General features: G+C 41.7%; 1 protein-coding gene across 4 annotated transcripts in view; it reads right to left on the bottom strand.

The window, feature by feature from the left end:
- hectd1 (HECT domain containing 1) overlaps nucleotides 1-16,323 on the bottom strand; it is a 46,604-nt gene that overhangs the window by 12,609 nt on the left and 17,672 nt on the right. The window contains exons 20-33 of one of the 4 annotated variants that reach the window (XM_026191824.1): nucleotides 16,162-16,296; nucleotides 15,652-15,791; nucleotides 12,815-13,027; nucleotides 11,210-11,320; nucleotides 10,959-11,125; nucleotides 10,532-10,708; nucleotides 6,559-7,566; nucleotides 4,520-4,741; nucleotides 3,350-3,483; nucleotides 3,054-3,210; nucleotides 2,254-2,324; nucleotides 1,658-1,809; nucleotides 1,523-1,577; nucleotides 1,212-1,440 (exon numbers count right to left, since the gene is read on the bottom strand). In XM_026191824.1, coding sequence (XP_026047609.1) covers nucleotides 1,212-1,440; nucleotides 1,523-1,577; nucleotides 1,658-1,809; nucleotides 2,254-2,324; nucleotides 3,054-3,210; nucleotides 3,350-3,483; nucleotides 4,520-4,741; nucleotides 6,559-7,566; nucleotides 10,532-10,708; nucleotides 10,959-11,125; nucleotides 11,210-11,320; nucleotides 12,815-13,027; nucleotides 15,652-15,791; nucleotides 16,162-16,296 — 2,971 coding nt within the window. The remainder of the gene's footprint in view (nucleotides 1-1,211; nucleotides 1,441-1,522; nucleotides 1,578-1,657; nucleotides 1,810-2,253; nucleotides 2,325-3,053; nucleotides 3,211-3,349; nucleotides 3,484-4,519; nucleotides 4,742-6,558; nucleotides 7,567-10,531; nucleotides 10,709-10,958; nucleotides 11,126-11,209; nucleotides 11,321-12,814; nucleotides 13,028-15,651; nucleotides 15,792-16,161; nucleotides 16,297-16,323) is intronic. The other 3 variants (XM_026191825.1, XM_026191826.1, XM_026191827.1) reach the window with 3 other exon arrangements.

Here is a 16,323-nt window from a genome sequence, read left to right as displayed (position 1 = left end):
AGGAGAAACGTCAGAATACAAAAGAGCAAAAAGTGTCTCTTGACACACCAGGCGTGTTTGAAATAAAAATGAACTGAACTCTTTGTATGTTAAGCAACTCTTCTCCATGGCTGGTTGATCGACCAACAAGAGCACGAGTAAGAGTGGCCCACACAGTACCATATGCTTTATATCCTTTATATCCTCGATCTGGCAACAGACATGATGTTTGTAGCTCTCTACAGCCAGTGCATTGCCAATGGAGAATCATGCACAGTAGCCTCTGCTGACCACTGTTAATTAGCAGGAGGATTTATAGCTGATATTGACAAACATTGGCTCTGTTGACGTATTTATTGGCAATCAGCATTTTCTGATGTTTACGCACTGTGCTAAAGAAAAGGTCAAAGAGCTAAAAGACAGTTACACTTTTTTTTTTAAATGAAGATTTTTGTTTTTCTTTGGGATAAAGTTGTCACATACTGTCACATATTCTCATTGTGTCATGCACTCGTCATTTAAATAACATTTTTCTAATTCTACTCACCACTTAAAACACTTGTCATATTTTAACCATACATTGATACAATACCTGATAGTGGATATCACACTAAGTTTGCACTTAGGGGCTGACAGATTATAGTGGCTGATGTCAGATCACGCTGTGTTGTATTACTTGCTTTCTGCCATGCATGTGGAACAGACATAGTACAATACCCATAGTACGAGGATTTTACACCGTCACGTTTCCGTATTCCGTAGAAGCGTATTCACACCTGATGACCTGTGATAAGATATGTACAGCCTTGTCTGCACCCATACACCTCTGTCATCACAGTATTCCATCAGTTCTTACGTTCGTCACTTCTCTAAGAAGTCCTCTGCCAAGTCAGGCTAGATCACTGCTGCTAGTTAGCTCTTTTGTCTGTTGAATTAAAGCTAAGCTTAATTGTCCACGTTGTTCTTAGACAATCCTTAGGCAAAATTCTCATTTGCCTAAGGATTGTCCAACGCACCATTCTCATTTACCCAATTTCATTCCAAATGCAGGTACTACATATAATCATTAATGTGGTTAAAGTGGAAATGTTGAATAAACTGTTTTGTTTTCATGTATTTTATAGTCCCAAAAGTCCCCAAAAATGCTACAGATTTAAGGAAAATGCGCGTGTACATTAGACCCAGTAGCATAAAAGCAGTGTGTTCCAGTGTGCAACTGAGTGTTTTCGTACCCTCCTGCAACGTGCGCGTGTTAGCAGCCGAGTCTCCTCCGATGATGTAGAGGATCCGCAGTAGCTGCAGGACATCCTCCACTCCACAGGCATTCTGGCTGCATCCTGCCTTCGCCTGCGCAACCTCCCTGGCACCGCCCAGAATCTCACTGCTCTGATTGGCTGAAACTGAACTGGGGCTCAGGCCACCAGAACGGCCCCCGACCCCAATGCTGTGTTCACAAAACTCCTGTGAAGAGGAACAGATCCGAGGTCAATGAAGAGACATCAGACATCCGTCAGACATAAATAGAAAACTTGGACAGACTCACCATCTTTCCACTCTCCTTCTCTTTATCAGAGTCTTTCAGCTCTCTGTACATTATCCTGCATTAAAAACAGAAGTCAACAATTGTCCAAGACCTGTCAAATGCAGTAAAGTTTGCATCAGATGTCTCCTCTCTTACGTGTACGTGGGCTCCCAGATGCGCCTCAGTTTATCCGTCTTGACAGCTCCGTTGCAGGAGAGCTGCAGCAGCCGCTGGACATAGAAGAAGATGGTGGACCTGTAGTTGGTAAGAGGAAGCTCCACCTCCCGGGTTGTACCCAGCCCAGCCACCTGAACACACAGACAGGACAGATACAACAACTCTTTTCCAAAAATATACACGCAATAAAGGAAAAGGATAAATGATATAAAACTGAATATGTTCCTAAAATTATTTTGGTACCAATTAACTTTCATTTTAAATGCAACATGAGGGTATTTTTTGTTTGTTTGTTTGTTTGTTAAATCAACTACCATGGCAATTTTTGCACAGCACTGCAAAAATCTGAGGATACAAACGTGCTTAAACATTGTGACCATCCTGTGATCGCACAGACAGACTGATAGACTGGGCAAAAGAAAGAGTATTCTGTGGATGAATCACCAATGACAGCTGGGAAAGGAACTGACTGTATCCTACAAAATATACTCAAAGTCTTCTGCTGATTAAACTGAAATAATTATTTTAAGGGGAAAAAAAAACATTTCATTTGAGCACCAAGTAATTTATCTTACCTTAAGGGTGAGAGCGAGGTGAGGAGAGGGAGCACACTCCACCTCCTCCTGAACCTCGGATCGAGGAGTCCCTGGACCAAGGGAGACAGAGAAACCCCTTTTTAAAAACATGGATGGAACATTACACTGCAGACCTTTCATAAAAGAGTTTATTTTTCTTTGAAAGAATGATGATTTCAGATCTAACTAAGATCTCAAATAAACAACTGAACTCTGAAAAAGATTTCTACACCAGTAGTCAAAATTTCTGTGCAAGTTCTATAGCCTCAAGGATTCTTTCAGTCCTCATTTCCTGACTTGTATTTTTGGTTAAATATCTTCTATTTATACTACTCCATTAATATCCATAAATACTCTCTCTACCCGTTTCAGCCTTTAACATCAACAAGGTGTTAAACAGAATATGCTACATTGAGAAAACAAATCAGTTGGGTCCATCATAACATAGAACTTTTATTCAACAAAATGAAAAATGAACTTAAAACTAATTTCCTGTACTGCAATTATTAGTTCAGTGGTTGGTCAGATAAACAACAGGAGGCACCTGCCATTTAACTGATCACCAGTCCGTGTCATTAAAACGCCACAGAAGAATAGGATATGTGACATTAGAAGTAATATTTTTCTAATATTAATTACTGTTTAAATAAAATCATATTAGCATTGCTGCAGGACTATCACGTGATGTCAAAGCTTTGACAACTAACAAAATAACAAATAAATGCCAACAACAGCATTTACAGAAACTAGCTGAAAGTCCTGTCATGAGCAAACACTTCCTCCTTTGCATTTTTTTTTACCTGGAGGAGGGATCTCCAGGTCTGTGGTCTGCTGGACATTGGTTCTTCCTGGTCGGGGGTCAAAGGCAGGAACCAGAGCAGAGAATTGCCTCTTTAGGACAAAGTCGTCATCCCATGTCCTCCTGCGTCCTCCTTTGGTCTCATACTCCTCCTCTTCCTGCAGAACAGCAGTGACATAGTCACCCCTCTGAAGGGCTTTTGTACAAAACATCCACAGCTACAGCGAGAGATCATCTTTGAATCATCGGGGGGAAAAAACCCAAATCTTTAAAATAAGCCCAGATCTATTTACGTACCAGGACCTCCTCATACTCTTGATCCTCCTGATTGTCATCTTCGTTCTCGTCATCATCGTCATCAGGCTCTGGGAGGTCCTCCTCATCATCCAGCTCAGCCAACAGTGTGTTGGCACGGCAGCTGTCCAGAAAGTCTAAAGGGAGAGAAAATGAGCGGATGGACATGAAGTCGGTTAAACAACTGAGAATAAGGGAAAGAGGGGAAGATGGCGCTTGGCACACATGTTGATAAATTCTAGAAACATGAGCTTAGGTTTGGTTAATTCTGGTCCGGTTTATCCAAATCCAACCAGTTACTATACATATTATACAAAGACATGCAAAGACAGTCTTAAATGATCAATGTTTATGTGTTTTAATGATCTCTGCACGTTTTCTATTATAAAGATGTAACTGGTGTTATGACTTGTTCTAAAGAGCATGTACACACACAAGCAGGGAGGTAGTAACGTAGCGGTCCCCAACCTTTTTTGCGCCACGGACCGGTTTATGCCCGACAATATTTTCAGGGACCGGCCTTTAAGGTGTCGCGGATAAATACAACAAAATAAAACTAGTACCGGTACCGAAAAAAAGAAGATTTATTCATAACACACGTGAAAAGACCCAGGAAAACTGAGTTAACGATAAAAACGATAACAAACTAATGCTGAAAACCGAAAACCCTGAAAACCATACATTTCACACCTGAGCCTCAACTCTTGCGGCCCGGTACCAAACGACTCACGGACCGGTACCAGTCCGAGGCCCGGGGGTTGGGGACCGCTGTAGTAACGTGATCGTGAACCTGGGAACAAGTGTTAGTGTCACCGTTTGCCTTTAATAACTTTGCTTAAATATATGATTATGTTTAAAAGCAAAACTACTTGGTTTAAAGATTTGCGTCAAGATATGCATTGTAAGGGCTCACAGGACGAGAGCGAAACAAGCTGTCTCCAAGATGCCAGTTGTTAAGATTTTCAAGGGGATTTTCACCATCAAGCTGAAAATGATTTCTATGTTTTTCTTTTCTGTTATATTTACAAATAAAATTAAGGCTAAGCTCTATGCTCCTATCTGCTAACTTTTACACAGTTCAGGTAACCAGTGTGCTGACTTATATGAGAGACAATAGGCAGCACAAGTTAGCTGAAGCAGGCTCAGTGAGTGAGTGAGAGTGTGGTCACCAACCATAGAGAGAGAACTCGGCCTCCTGGCCCGTGTCGCTCTCGCTGGATGTAGACGTCAGGCTGGTTGTAAGGGTGTTGCTTAGTAACTGGCCCACCGACAAACCCGTGGTGGCTGTGGCTACATTATTGCTGCTGGTTACTATGGAGGTGGACATGGTAACGGTGGAGGTGGTGCCAGTGGTGGTGAGGTTAGGAAAGCTCTGAGCACCCATGAGAGGAGAAGCTGCAAACAAACACACACACAAAAACAAACAAATGGTGGTTAGTTTGTCAGAAACCAAAGAAACAAAGCAGCAGGTGAAGCTCGTTATGCTCCAGTCATCTAACTGGAAACAGCTGATTGGCTGGAGGCAGCTCATGCGGTTTACCCAGTGATCCAGAGGAACGATCCTCCACATGTGGTCTGAGTAACTTTGGACTTAAAAATACTACGAGATAATATTTGAAGCTGAGAACAAGCATCTTCACACAGCCATTCAAACAGCAAACTCAGCTTACTGAATCGTGCCCTCTGAGTAAATAGTGCATCCGTTCCTAATTTTAAAAGCAATTCTAAACACACATCCTGTGGTCTCCGCCTCACTGACCCAGTTTGGGAACTTTATTTGTTACTAAGTGTCATTATTAGTTTGTGTAAAACTCTAATCCACTCCATTATTCATCTAGTACAGGGGTCAGCAAACCTGGGCACACGTGCCACAGCTGGCACGCCAAGGGTTAACTGATGGCACAACCATAGGGTGTTTTTTTGTTTTTATGGGCTGATGTTTTGGTTTTTTTTTTTTTTTTTTGGGGGGGGGGGGGGGGGGGGGGTGTAACGGTATAAACAGTGAAAGGTGCTGGATTGGCCAGATGCTGGCCGATGTGTAAGAATAACTCAACTCAATAACATATGTATCTCTGTATTAACAAACATGCCATATTGACCCAGTTTATTTATTTTTTTAATTTATTTTTTTAAGGTTTCTCTCATGCACTACGGTGGGTTACCCAGTGCCGGTCCAGCAATGGACAATGGATTAAGTAAATGCTACAGTTGCATGTTTTACTATAAATTTGCTGATTTGTGATAATGACATACTAACACATTAACACATATGCCACACTCATGGAAAGTGCACTTAACTAGAAGGAAAAAATAAAAAAAATGTTTTTATAAAAGAAAAAAAAAAAAAAGGGAGAGAGAGAAAAGGATTTTTAAACTCCTGGTCTAGTGTAAGGGGCTTGGAAATAAAACCGTCTGGAGAAGAAGTTTCTCAGATGAGAGGTGAAACGTCTTCAAGCAACTTAAAGAAGTCCAGACGTAGTCTAAGGAGCTTGGAAAGAATAGCGTCTGGACTTCTTTAAGTTGCTTGAAGACGTTTCACCTCTCATCTGAGAAACTTCTTCTCCAGACACTTTTCTTTCCAAGCTCCTTAGACTACGATGACCTGGATGACTGAGAACCTTCACAGGCAATTCCTGGTCTACTTTGTGCAACGTTTTAGTGGAAGAAGTACTGCCACTGATTATTCTCAAAGCAGTAGGCTGTGGTTGGGCTGACTGCTGTGGTGGTTTCTATTATCGTCGACTCTAGGTAACACACCAACTGTGGACCTGAATTTTAAAACAATGAAATGATTAACATTTTAAACATGAGAATGAAATATGGAAAATTATTTTACCAAGATTACTAAAAATTGAAGAAGGTCCAGACAAAAAAAAAAAAAAAAAATGTTTTGAAGTATTACCCATGAGTTTGTTTTTTGCATTTTATACCGATCAGTGCATTTCAGAATCGGTGCCTGTGACGACTCATATATTGCTTTTGTGGCAAATATTTAATAAGTTATATGCACCATGTATCACCATTCAGCTGAACAATGTTGCCATACGCCCCAGCTCCAACTCAAAAGATAATTAGATTGTAATACTCAAGTTATTTACTTGCTGGCAGTACCCGTGATGTTCCGTGATAGTGGACTGAGGTGTAATACCAGTCTTTTAATGGTATGTTGTAAGAATATTGTAGTATTAGTGCAGTAATCCTGCTGTACTCACTGGCAGTACTCATGACGTTTCTGCCCAGCGTGTTGGTGTTGTTGTCGCTGCTGCTGCGGCTCAGGTTCATGTTATTTGTGGCATTGGTGCGCGACATGTTGGGTGCGCGGCGGACGAAGGACTCCATCAAGCTGGCCTCGCGAGATGACAAATTAGGGACGCTGGCACTGGAGCTCATGGGAGCGCCAGCAGCCAAGAGGGAGCTGACCGATAGCCGGGCATTAGCCACCGAGCACATAGGCCTCTGGGAAGGCGTGTCCTTGCTAGATGACTCCGACACCGAGCTGACATCAGGGGAGCTCACGCTCACTAGCCCCATGGAGATCGCTGTTGCCGGGTCAGTGGTGGCCATTGCTGTGGATGAGTCTTTGTTTCTGGTTTCATCTGCTGTGGTGGATGCATCACCAGTAAGTGTGCCTGAGCTGGATGCTGAACCAGATCCGCCCTCTGCTGCAGAGGACAGAACGACAATTGGCTCTTGCTGATGTCCATCAGAGCCAACCCCGCCTCCCATTACTCCTCCTATCCCGGTTCCTTGGTCAAGCACTAGCCCATCAGTTCTTCTGTCCAGTCGCAGACCTCCTGCACCTGGAAAACCAGCGGAGGAACTTAGGCTGATGTCAGAGGAGGAGGCGACACTGCAGACAGAGCTGCTGCTCCCCTTTCTGCTGGAGGAGCTGGCACCCCCAAGCGATGAGGCCCCGCCCTTATCAGGACAGTTATTTTTAACCAGACTGCTCCATGACTGCTGAAGCGAGGATGACGATGTGGAGGAGGAAGATGATGAGGTGGTGGTGGTGGTACCGCCGCCGCTCGCCGCCTGCGTCACAGAGGGTCCCACCGTGGTGGAGGCGGGGCCTGAAACAGTGGATGAGACAGGTTTGGGTGACGGCGCTGTGGCAGGCGACTCAGGGTCGTACCCTGGAGCAAGCTTGAGGTCAAACTTCCCTTCAGCGCCCATACGGTAAGAGTTAGAGCCGCCAGCATCCCAGGTTACATCAATCCAGCCTGGATGGACAGAGAGATGGGAGGGAGACGGACGGATAGATGTCAGAGACCCGAGAGAGAGACAGAGAAAGAGAGACAGTAAGAGAAGTAGACAGCAGAGAAGCAGCTTACAGTCAGAGCAGCTCCACACTGGGCCAGATCAAATACTTTACATGAAATATTGCTTTAGAGTCACAATGAAACAAAGCACTAACTAGCCTGAGAGAAAATATAGAATAGTATAGTGAGAGAAAATTACTATACTTGAGTGTTTTGTTTTGGGGGGTTTGTGGGTGTGGGTGTTAAAACATCTTTTGCCTGATAAAAAGAGTTGTTAACTGACTACCACATTCCCATCTTAGATCCAACAATGTGTCCAAATAACCAATTTTTAAAGAGGAAGGGATATTATTTTAACTAACCAATAACTATAGATAAACAGATTTTCATTAATATATCATTCTTTTTAAATCAACACTGACAAGTACATGTGCCATCATATGGTTTTCAGTTTTGTTTGTTTTGTTTTTTTGTTGTTGTTGCAGTTTTAGGAGTTGAGAGCCAAGCATCTGCTGAGCTACACTCCACAACAGTTAAATTTCCTCCAAGCTCTGTCAGTTTGCTTCCTTGGTCCTGTGGGGTCATCATTTACATGTCACAACTAGGAATAATGGGCAGGAAACTGAATCAAACCACGTACTGGCTCTTTAGAGCACTAGCTCTAGCATTGGCTCTGGGTTTGGTCAAGAGTTTTTTAAAGACAGATTGAACAGTTTTAACTACATTCCTCAAAAATAAATAAATAAAACTTAAAAAAAGAAATAATTAACATTAACTAAATAATAAATAATAAGTGAATATTTGCTGTACTGTTTTTTACTTTATGCTGATAAATATACTAAATATTTAAGTGATGTTTCTTCAGTAGAGTTCACGCAATATAAACCTATTGAACCCATTTGTTCCTTCCTTTGTGTATTGTACAAACAAAATGTACAGAACATAAAATAACATTGCAAAAATATCATGTAATTCCCGATAAGGGTGCCATTTCATTTGATTTTAAAGAACAGCACACTCATTGATGTTGTCTGTTTAAATTTCTAATGTGGGGTTCTGGGTGCAGGTGGAGCAACAAGAGAGAAGAATATGGACATGATCATAGAAAATGACAAAGCAAAAGTAGAAAATACTTCTGGCAAATGCAAAGCATCAAAGATGAAAGGAATTAAACTCAAATAATGACAGTCATCTTGGCTTGTTATGATTTTTTTTTTTAGAAAAAGAAATGGGGAAAAAATGGAGCTGCTGGTGGTGTATCCATTCGTTCAGCTCACTGAGATTGCATCAGATCTGGGTAAAAAATAAAGGTGAGAAGCACAAATGGGATAGGAAGAGAAAGGAAGAGGAGGAAAAGAACAGGAGAAGAAGAGAAGGAGGAGGAGGAGGAGAGGATGTTTGCCCTTATCTGACTCTCCAGGTTAAATTGTAGAATTGCAATTTCTGGTTTTGAAGCCAAAAGGGAAGACTCCAGAAATCCTGAAACAAAATTATCTCTAAAATTTTTATGTCATTTTTCACTAATTTCACACCTTACAGAAAGAAAAGGGCCCATTTCTTTCAGTATGACTAGACATTCCACAATCTATCCACTCCAACACTAACCATTCCTCCCCATCTGGCCCTGTCAAAAACCACTCAGCTGGATATAATGTTGCTGCTTAAAGTTACAAAAAAACATTACAAACTAATTAAGTTATAACTCACTTGCCAGCTTCATCATGTCAGTTTTTGTTAGGGAAACTGACTAATGATGTGTACATGCGCAAGTTTCACCTACTTTAGCCAATTAGATAAGTTACCACAATCAGGGAGCTGTCCAATTATCCTAGATTCAACAATTCACACTCAACCCTTCATTCTAACAGCCTATCACAGACAGATTTAAACTGAAAGGTATTTATCTACAGAACACTTCCTAAATGCAGATTCCACTTGGCTGTTTACCTTTTACTGTAACCACAGTCCCCTGTGGAGATCAATTAAACCAGTGACATGTGCCTTGTGAACATGAAGCTAAATACAAGAAGAAAAAAAAGACACCGCTGACACATCATCCTTCTGACATCTCAAGGTGAAGAAGGGAGCAGGGAGAAAAGTGTAAACACAGTTGTTCAGTAACCTGCTGTGTTAAAACATATTTTACACAGTACAAAGACCTGGGTGGGGAGGCTGAAGCCAGGGTTTAGATTTTAGTTCCTGAAGACAGAAACAACAGGGCTGAGGCCTGTACTACAAAGCAGGATTTCATCTTACCCAGGTAAGAAGGGTCTAAGGTTTTGTGCCACATTTTCACTGATGCCTTTACAGCATGTCGTAAGTATGTTTAAGTGTTTTACCCATTTCGAAAATGTGTAAAATCTTGTTGTACTTTATTCTAATTCCAAGTCATCTTACACTGGTGGAGTTGCAGCCATAGAGCACAGAACACAAATCAAGAATACCTGTCTAATCACTAACCCTGTAAAGCCTGATGCCTGAAATAATTGCCAGAATATCCTAATTATTTGAAACTGGAGTGTTTATTGAACATTCTGATTTTTTTTTAAGTGTTATTAGTTAAGTGCATATTTGAGTTTTAATATGTATCATTTTGCTACATCTGGCATTTTTTGTGCAATTTATAGCTCACGGTAGCACTGCGTGTCTTAACTGTATTCATCAGGTGTCACTCGACACATGAAACCTCCCTTTTAGACTGGTCAGACATTATCGCCACCCCTTTCATGCGAACGCACAGGAGAAATAACAGGTTGAGCCCGCTTCATAGTACAGGCCCTGGACTCCTGCAAAACATTTTGGAAAATGCACTACAGCAGTTAAACCAGCCGGGATCCACCAGCTGTTGGGTAAACGGTGCATTGTTGTTTTTTTTTCTTTTCTGTTCATCACTTTCTCTTTCATCTGGTATTGTGTGTTTGCTTACCATTGTGAGCCTCTCCAGTAATGGTGCCCTCTCCAGGTGGGTTTCCATCCTGGTCGCGCCACTTCCAGTCGATGCCCCGAACAACCCGTGCCCCTGGTACGATGTACTTCATCACCTGAGAACGAAACAGGCGGCGCTGGCGGCGAAGGTTTGCTTCTGCCTCCTTCACAGCTTTACCTGCAGGACAAAGAGGCAGCCAAATTAAAATCTCACATTTAACCAATTTGACAGTTACTTAGACAAAAAGCCAAAACAGCAAAAGAAAACAAATCAAACCCTGATAGAGGAGGAGCAGTAATGCAAGGCTTTAAGATAAGGTTCATAAAATGTTAAGCTACTGACATAATTTTCAAAAATGACACCAACAACTAAAATCCTCTGGTTGTCAATCACTAGAAGCAAACTGCAACTGAAGCAAAGTTCTCACCCAACTGGTCCTCACAGACTGCAGTGACATTGCCGTACAGCTCAAGTCCAGATAGTGACAGATAGTGTGTCTGGCCGCTGGCGTTCTTTCCCATCTGTTTAATTCTGATGTGCCTCCAGCCCTGCTTCTCTTCTTTAGATGGGTCCAGAGGCCACGTGGCTGTCGACCTGTGAAAACAGTTAGATAAAATTTCAACCATCTATGGACTTTGGTTATTCAGCAGTTTAAATGAATTTAGAGAAAAGTCTTACCCGGGTTCATTTAGGCTGCTGTCATCTACGTGGGTGTAAAGAGTCGTCCAGTTCTGACCATCTTTGGACACCTGAAAGACCCAGTTCCTCAACGCAGAGCGGCCATAACCCCTGCAGGAGGATTAATATTTTAAAAATTAGACATGCTAATTTCATATCTGCCATTTGTCAGGATCTGTGTATGTTAGTTATAGGATGCATAATGTCTTAAAGTCTACTTGTTTCTTCCCCCCTGCAGTTTCAGTGTTTTATTGCATGGAATGGATTAGATTTATCATCCAATATCTCTCAGGAGGTAGGCCCATTCTATTCAATAATGTCTCATTGTGTCATTCTGTTTAGGGCTGCCACTATTAAAATCGTCGACGACCAATTTAATAGTCGACGTGTCGTTTGAAGCTTTGTAAGATCCCAAAAGACGCAGGAATAAGTAGTAGCATTTAAGAGTGTAATAACGGACTGAAACAGAAGATGGCAGCACTGCGTGTACAAGGATGCCAGCTGCCATTAAACCCCCAAGAGGTGTAGAATTGTTACCACACAACTTGGTCAGGTGGTATATTGGTTTTATTTCCTGATGTCTTCAGTAGTTTCTACACTACAACGTGAGGTAATAACTGGCAGACAACGTTTTATTTTTCTATACGACATAATCATGAAAAACGATGATGATGGCGATATTGATGCCAGTATGTTAGAAAAAATTAAGGGACAGGAGCATGTTTCTCACAAGGTTTCATCAACTCCTCTGTTAAGATTACTAATTGGTATGCTTAGTTTCTTGCTTGAAGACTTTTTATTGATTTTATCACAGCAAATACTCTTGCTACAAAGCCATAATTAGAATTGCATGTAAATGGCTTTTTGGCAATAACTTGCTGAAATTAGCAGGGCCTTTTTTTCTAAAAATGGCTTTATCTGTACTCCAAAACAAATATATACTATACACGGGGTGATTTTGGCATGGATAACTTGCACATATATGGCACCATCATGAATAACCTTTGAACTATGTGTAGATCTTCTGTGTACTTCACAGAGGACCCTGCATTGATTTTTTTTTTAACATTTTTTTTAGATTGCTCAAATTCAAGTCATTATTCTGGACCTAGTTTATAGATTTTAATGTTGCACTGATACTAGTGAATGCCTGAAAGAGTAATGCTGAAATGCCATCAAGGCATAAGAAAAGATAAAAGAAAATGTAATCTCTTAGAGTACACAACTGTAATTACATTCAGATTTACTTGTGCATTAATGCCGTGGCAGTGACAAAAACTACAATTTACCCAGCCATTTGTTGGGGTTTTTTTTAGCCTGGATTACGTTTTTAGCCGCCTTGTGTAGCTCAAGATTTGGCTCAGTTTTTACACTTGTAATCTGGTGCCAGACACAAGTAAACACCTAACTGAATATCTTGCATCTAAACTGATTAGCTTAGGATAATTTACGCCAGTTAGAGGCAATCAGACGTTGCCAACACCCAACATTCCTAGATAAACCAAAGTTAGATCTGGAGAGTAAATAGCACCTTCATGATATTTCAGATTCTATATTACCATCTAGATATATGTGTTACATCATATGATGCGCCCATCTTATTACCTGGCATGCCTCAGAGTGTATGCTGAGGGAATGACCCACAGGCCGAGGTCGATAGCAAACCAGGCATTCTTGTCGTCATTCGTGTGGCAATTCAGAGCAGAGCTATCCCGACTGAGAATGTCTTCCAGTCTCCCGTAGGGGAGATTCCGGCCCTCTGAAGAGGTCACCACCACTAGGCCATAAGCTGCGGGGTTCACCCACTCATAGGCAGTCCTGAAGAAAAAAAAAATATTGGTTTACTGGGAAAGAAAACAAAAACAAAACAAAACTCCACTAAAGCTCCCCTAGCTCTAAATGTAAACATCTAAAACGTTGCATTACTTTTTAAAAGAACCGAAGGACTGAACAGAAAAGTGTGAAATATAGCATTTTACATTGATTGCAAGTATACAGAAAAATGATCACAAACCCTAGAAACTTGATTCTGTTTATCTGGACGTAGAGTTTTCATTGGGAGAAACATTTCATTACTCATCCAAGTGACTTCCTTCAGTCTGACCTGATGGCCCACTGTTAGTCAGTGGTGCTAATATCAGTCATTATGCAAATGTACCGTCTATAGGGCTTTGGAGCGCCCCCTCCCACCATGACAGTAGGCCAAACAGAGCACACGGAAGCGTCAGCTATGGTTCGTACGTACTGTGTTGTTGGTTGCAACGTTAGATCACACGATAGGGAAGGCAAGAAGCTGGAAATGGGCTCTCTTTTCATCGTTTCCCCTCCTGGAGGCAACAGGAGGGATCTCATGTATCCGATATTACTAAACGAAGACGTCAGGCTTGGATTGCAGCGGTGAGACTCGGACCGGCACGCAAGGCGAGTGCAACGAAAGCGAAAAAGAGCACCCATCGGAGGTAACCCCCACCCCAAAAACATACAAAATTGTGCTCATTGTACGCTAATCTGCACATAAACTTCAGATGAATCACGCACCTGGAATACTGGTGTACATTTACCTTATGTGTATGCACTAATTTTATTTTACATGCTTTCATTATGCAGCTGCAGAGTATGAAGGTGTGCCCAGTGCAGAAGTAATAGATGAAGATCTGACAGAAGACCAACAACAAAATCACCATGTCACGGAGGCTGTGGACGGGAGTTACTTATATTATGTGAGGGTGAAGACACGACACTGCTTGATAGGAATGTTAAGGTGTGCTGTGTTTTGGTGAATATGTGCCCCAGTGTGGTCGTCAAACCAGGGCCAAATGAAACTTGCTGTTGTTGAATATTCATAAAACTGCTGTGTTGCATGTACAGTTCATTGTAAATAATTGTACTTTCTGTCAAGTGGTTTCAATAAAACAGAAATGAAAAGTACGTTTATTTTTTTATTCAAGACCTGTTCACATGTACTTAGCAAGTACATGTGCAGGTACACGTGAAATGCAAACTATTTACATGGCAACGCACAGCTGGCATCAATCGTGAATCGTTCATCTAGAGCAATTTGGGGGGCAGCTCCGGAGGAGAAGTCAATGTTGTGTGCAACCTCTAGCTGTATCTTGGTCATATGGTCAACATACTCACAACGTGGAGGCTTAAAAACAGCCAACGCTGACTCCATGGACAAGGTACACGAAAATATCGGAATAGGACAACGGCGGTAGGCTGTCTGGGTTTCCACTCCACTGCCTTATTTCATACGGGTCAACATTACAGATGCACGCTATTTTTTCCAAGTACCGTCTCTTGGCGTCTGGGCGCAATCGATCGCGATACATCCCTTTGTCTTTTGTGCTGATTTTAAGCATGGTTCTGCTTCCAACACAGTGTGTATGTTTTGATTTGTGGCTGCGGCGTGACATCAACTCCAAAGCCCTATAAGTGTGGGGGAACCTGCAGTCAGCTGAGACTGAAGAAGTCACTTAGGCTACGTCCACACTTATGCGTTTTTGTTTGAAAACCCATCGTTTTCTCTCCGTTTTGGCCTCCCGTCCACACTGAGACGGCGTTTTCCCCAAGGAAAAACACAGCGTTTTGAAAACGCTCTCGAAGATGCATACATTTCGAAACGGAGCTGTCCCGTCGCAGTGTGGACACTCCAAAACGCAGACTTTCTAAAACAATGGCGCATTTTTGTCATGTGATGCAGTCATGTGACCAATTAAACAGCAGTTGTTTTGTTTGCTCTAAATTTTGGCAGCCCTATTAAAGATTTAATATCAGTCTGTACATGCTCCAGATAGCTTTTCTTTAAATTATTTAATTCTCACTCGCTTTGGCAACTTTGTACTTTTGTGTTACTCGCAGCAACAACTCCACCTCATTGTTAGTCCATTTAAAAAACTCGGTGCTTTTCCTCGACCTTTTGCCGCGACGTTTCAACGAGCCGGAAAGTAAATAAACGGCAGACAGAAATGAGGTAGGTCAAATCTTCTTGCGCTTCACGCATGCGCAGTACTGGAAAGTAAGCGTTTTCGGCCGTTTCAATGTGGACGCACAACTCTCTGAAAACGCTAGTGTGGACGTGGAGCGTTTTCAGACGAAAATGCCGTTTTCAAATTTATCCGGACTAGTGTGCATGTAGACGAAACGTTTCTCATACTGAAAAAGCTAGGTCTAGATGAACAGAATCAACTTTCTAGGATTTCTTTATTTGGATGATTGAGCAAGCTATCAAGACAGTAACATAAACCATTTTAAAATCTGCTAATTTCTTTCTAAAATGTGTATGCTGAATAAAATGTAAGAGGAACACTAGTTTGACATGATATAACCACAAATTTGATAACATTAAATTTATACCTGCAGTGCAAGATGCAAATCATTTATGCAAATCAGCGATCACTAAGACTCATGTTAAATTTATAGCTAGCTGAAGTTGCTCTTACTTGGCGTTTGTTCCGACCCAATAGATGATACCATTTTCATCAAAATCGTGTTGGTGCCTGAAAGTGAAGGTCTGCCCTTCCCTCAGCTTCCGCACAAAGACAAAGGATGAGCGCTCGAAGTCGTACCACTGCTTTGCCACCTAGAGGAAGAAGAGGCCAAAGAGGAAGAGAGGAAGGGAAGTCAAAAATCATCTGGAATCAGGTTGATACACAACAAAAAAGTAAGATCAAAACACATTGGTTCCCAAAGGGGTTGGGGGTTCTTTTTCATGCTTTGGTTCTTTTTCATAAGAAAGAAAAAAATATGAAAAAGATTTTTTTTTTTCATAAAAAAATCTTTTTTTCTTATGAAAAAAAGATTTAACGAAAGTCAGACTTGGGCATGCTGTCTGTGAACGGCCATAAATAAACTTGACTTAGAGTACCAAAAATGTGATTTTTTTCCCCCCCGCACTGTCCAAGTATTTCCTAGCTGTATTTTGGTTGAATGCATTTTTAGTGTCTCCTCACCATCTTCAGCAGGTACTGCTCCAGAGACTCCACAGTTGCAAGTGGTTCCATCTTCAACATACGACCTGTCCGGTCGATCAGGGCCGTCTCTCCCGGCGCTCGCTCCAGCCGGAACCGCAATCTCCGTGTAAGAATCTAAAGCACAGAAACATATTTTATCAC

Source organism: Astatotilapia calliptera, chromosome 14 (assembly GCF_900246225.1).
Source record: "Astatotilapia calliptera chromosome 14, fAstCal1.2, whole genome shotgun sequence".
NCBI classification, from domain to species: Eukaryota; Metazoa; Chordata; class Actinopteri; order Cichliformes; family Cichlidae; genus Astatotilapia; species Astatotilapia calliptera.
This window is presented reverse-complemented; position numbering and strand designations above follow the sequence as displayed.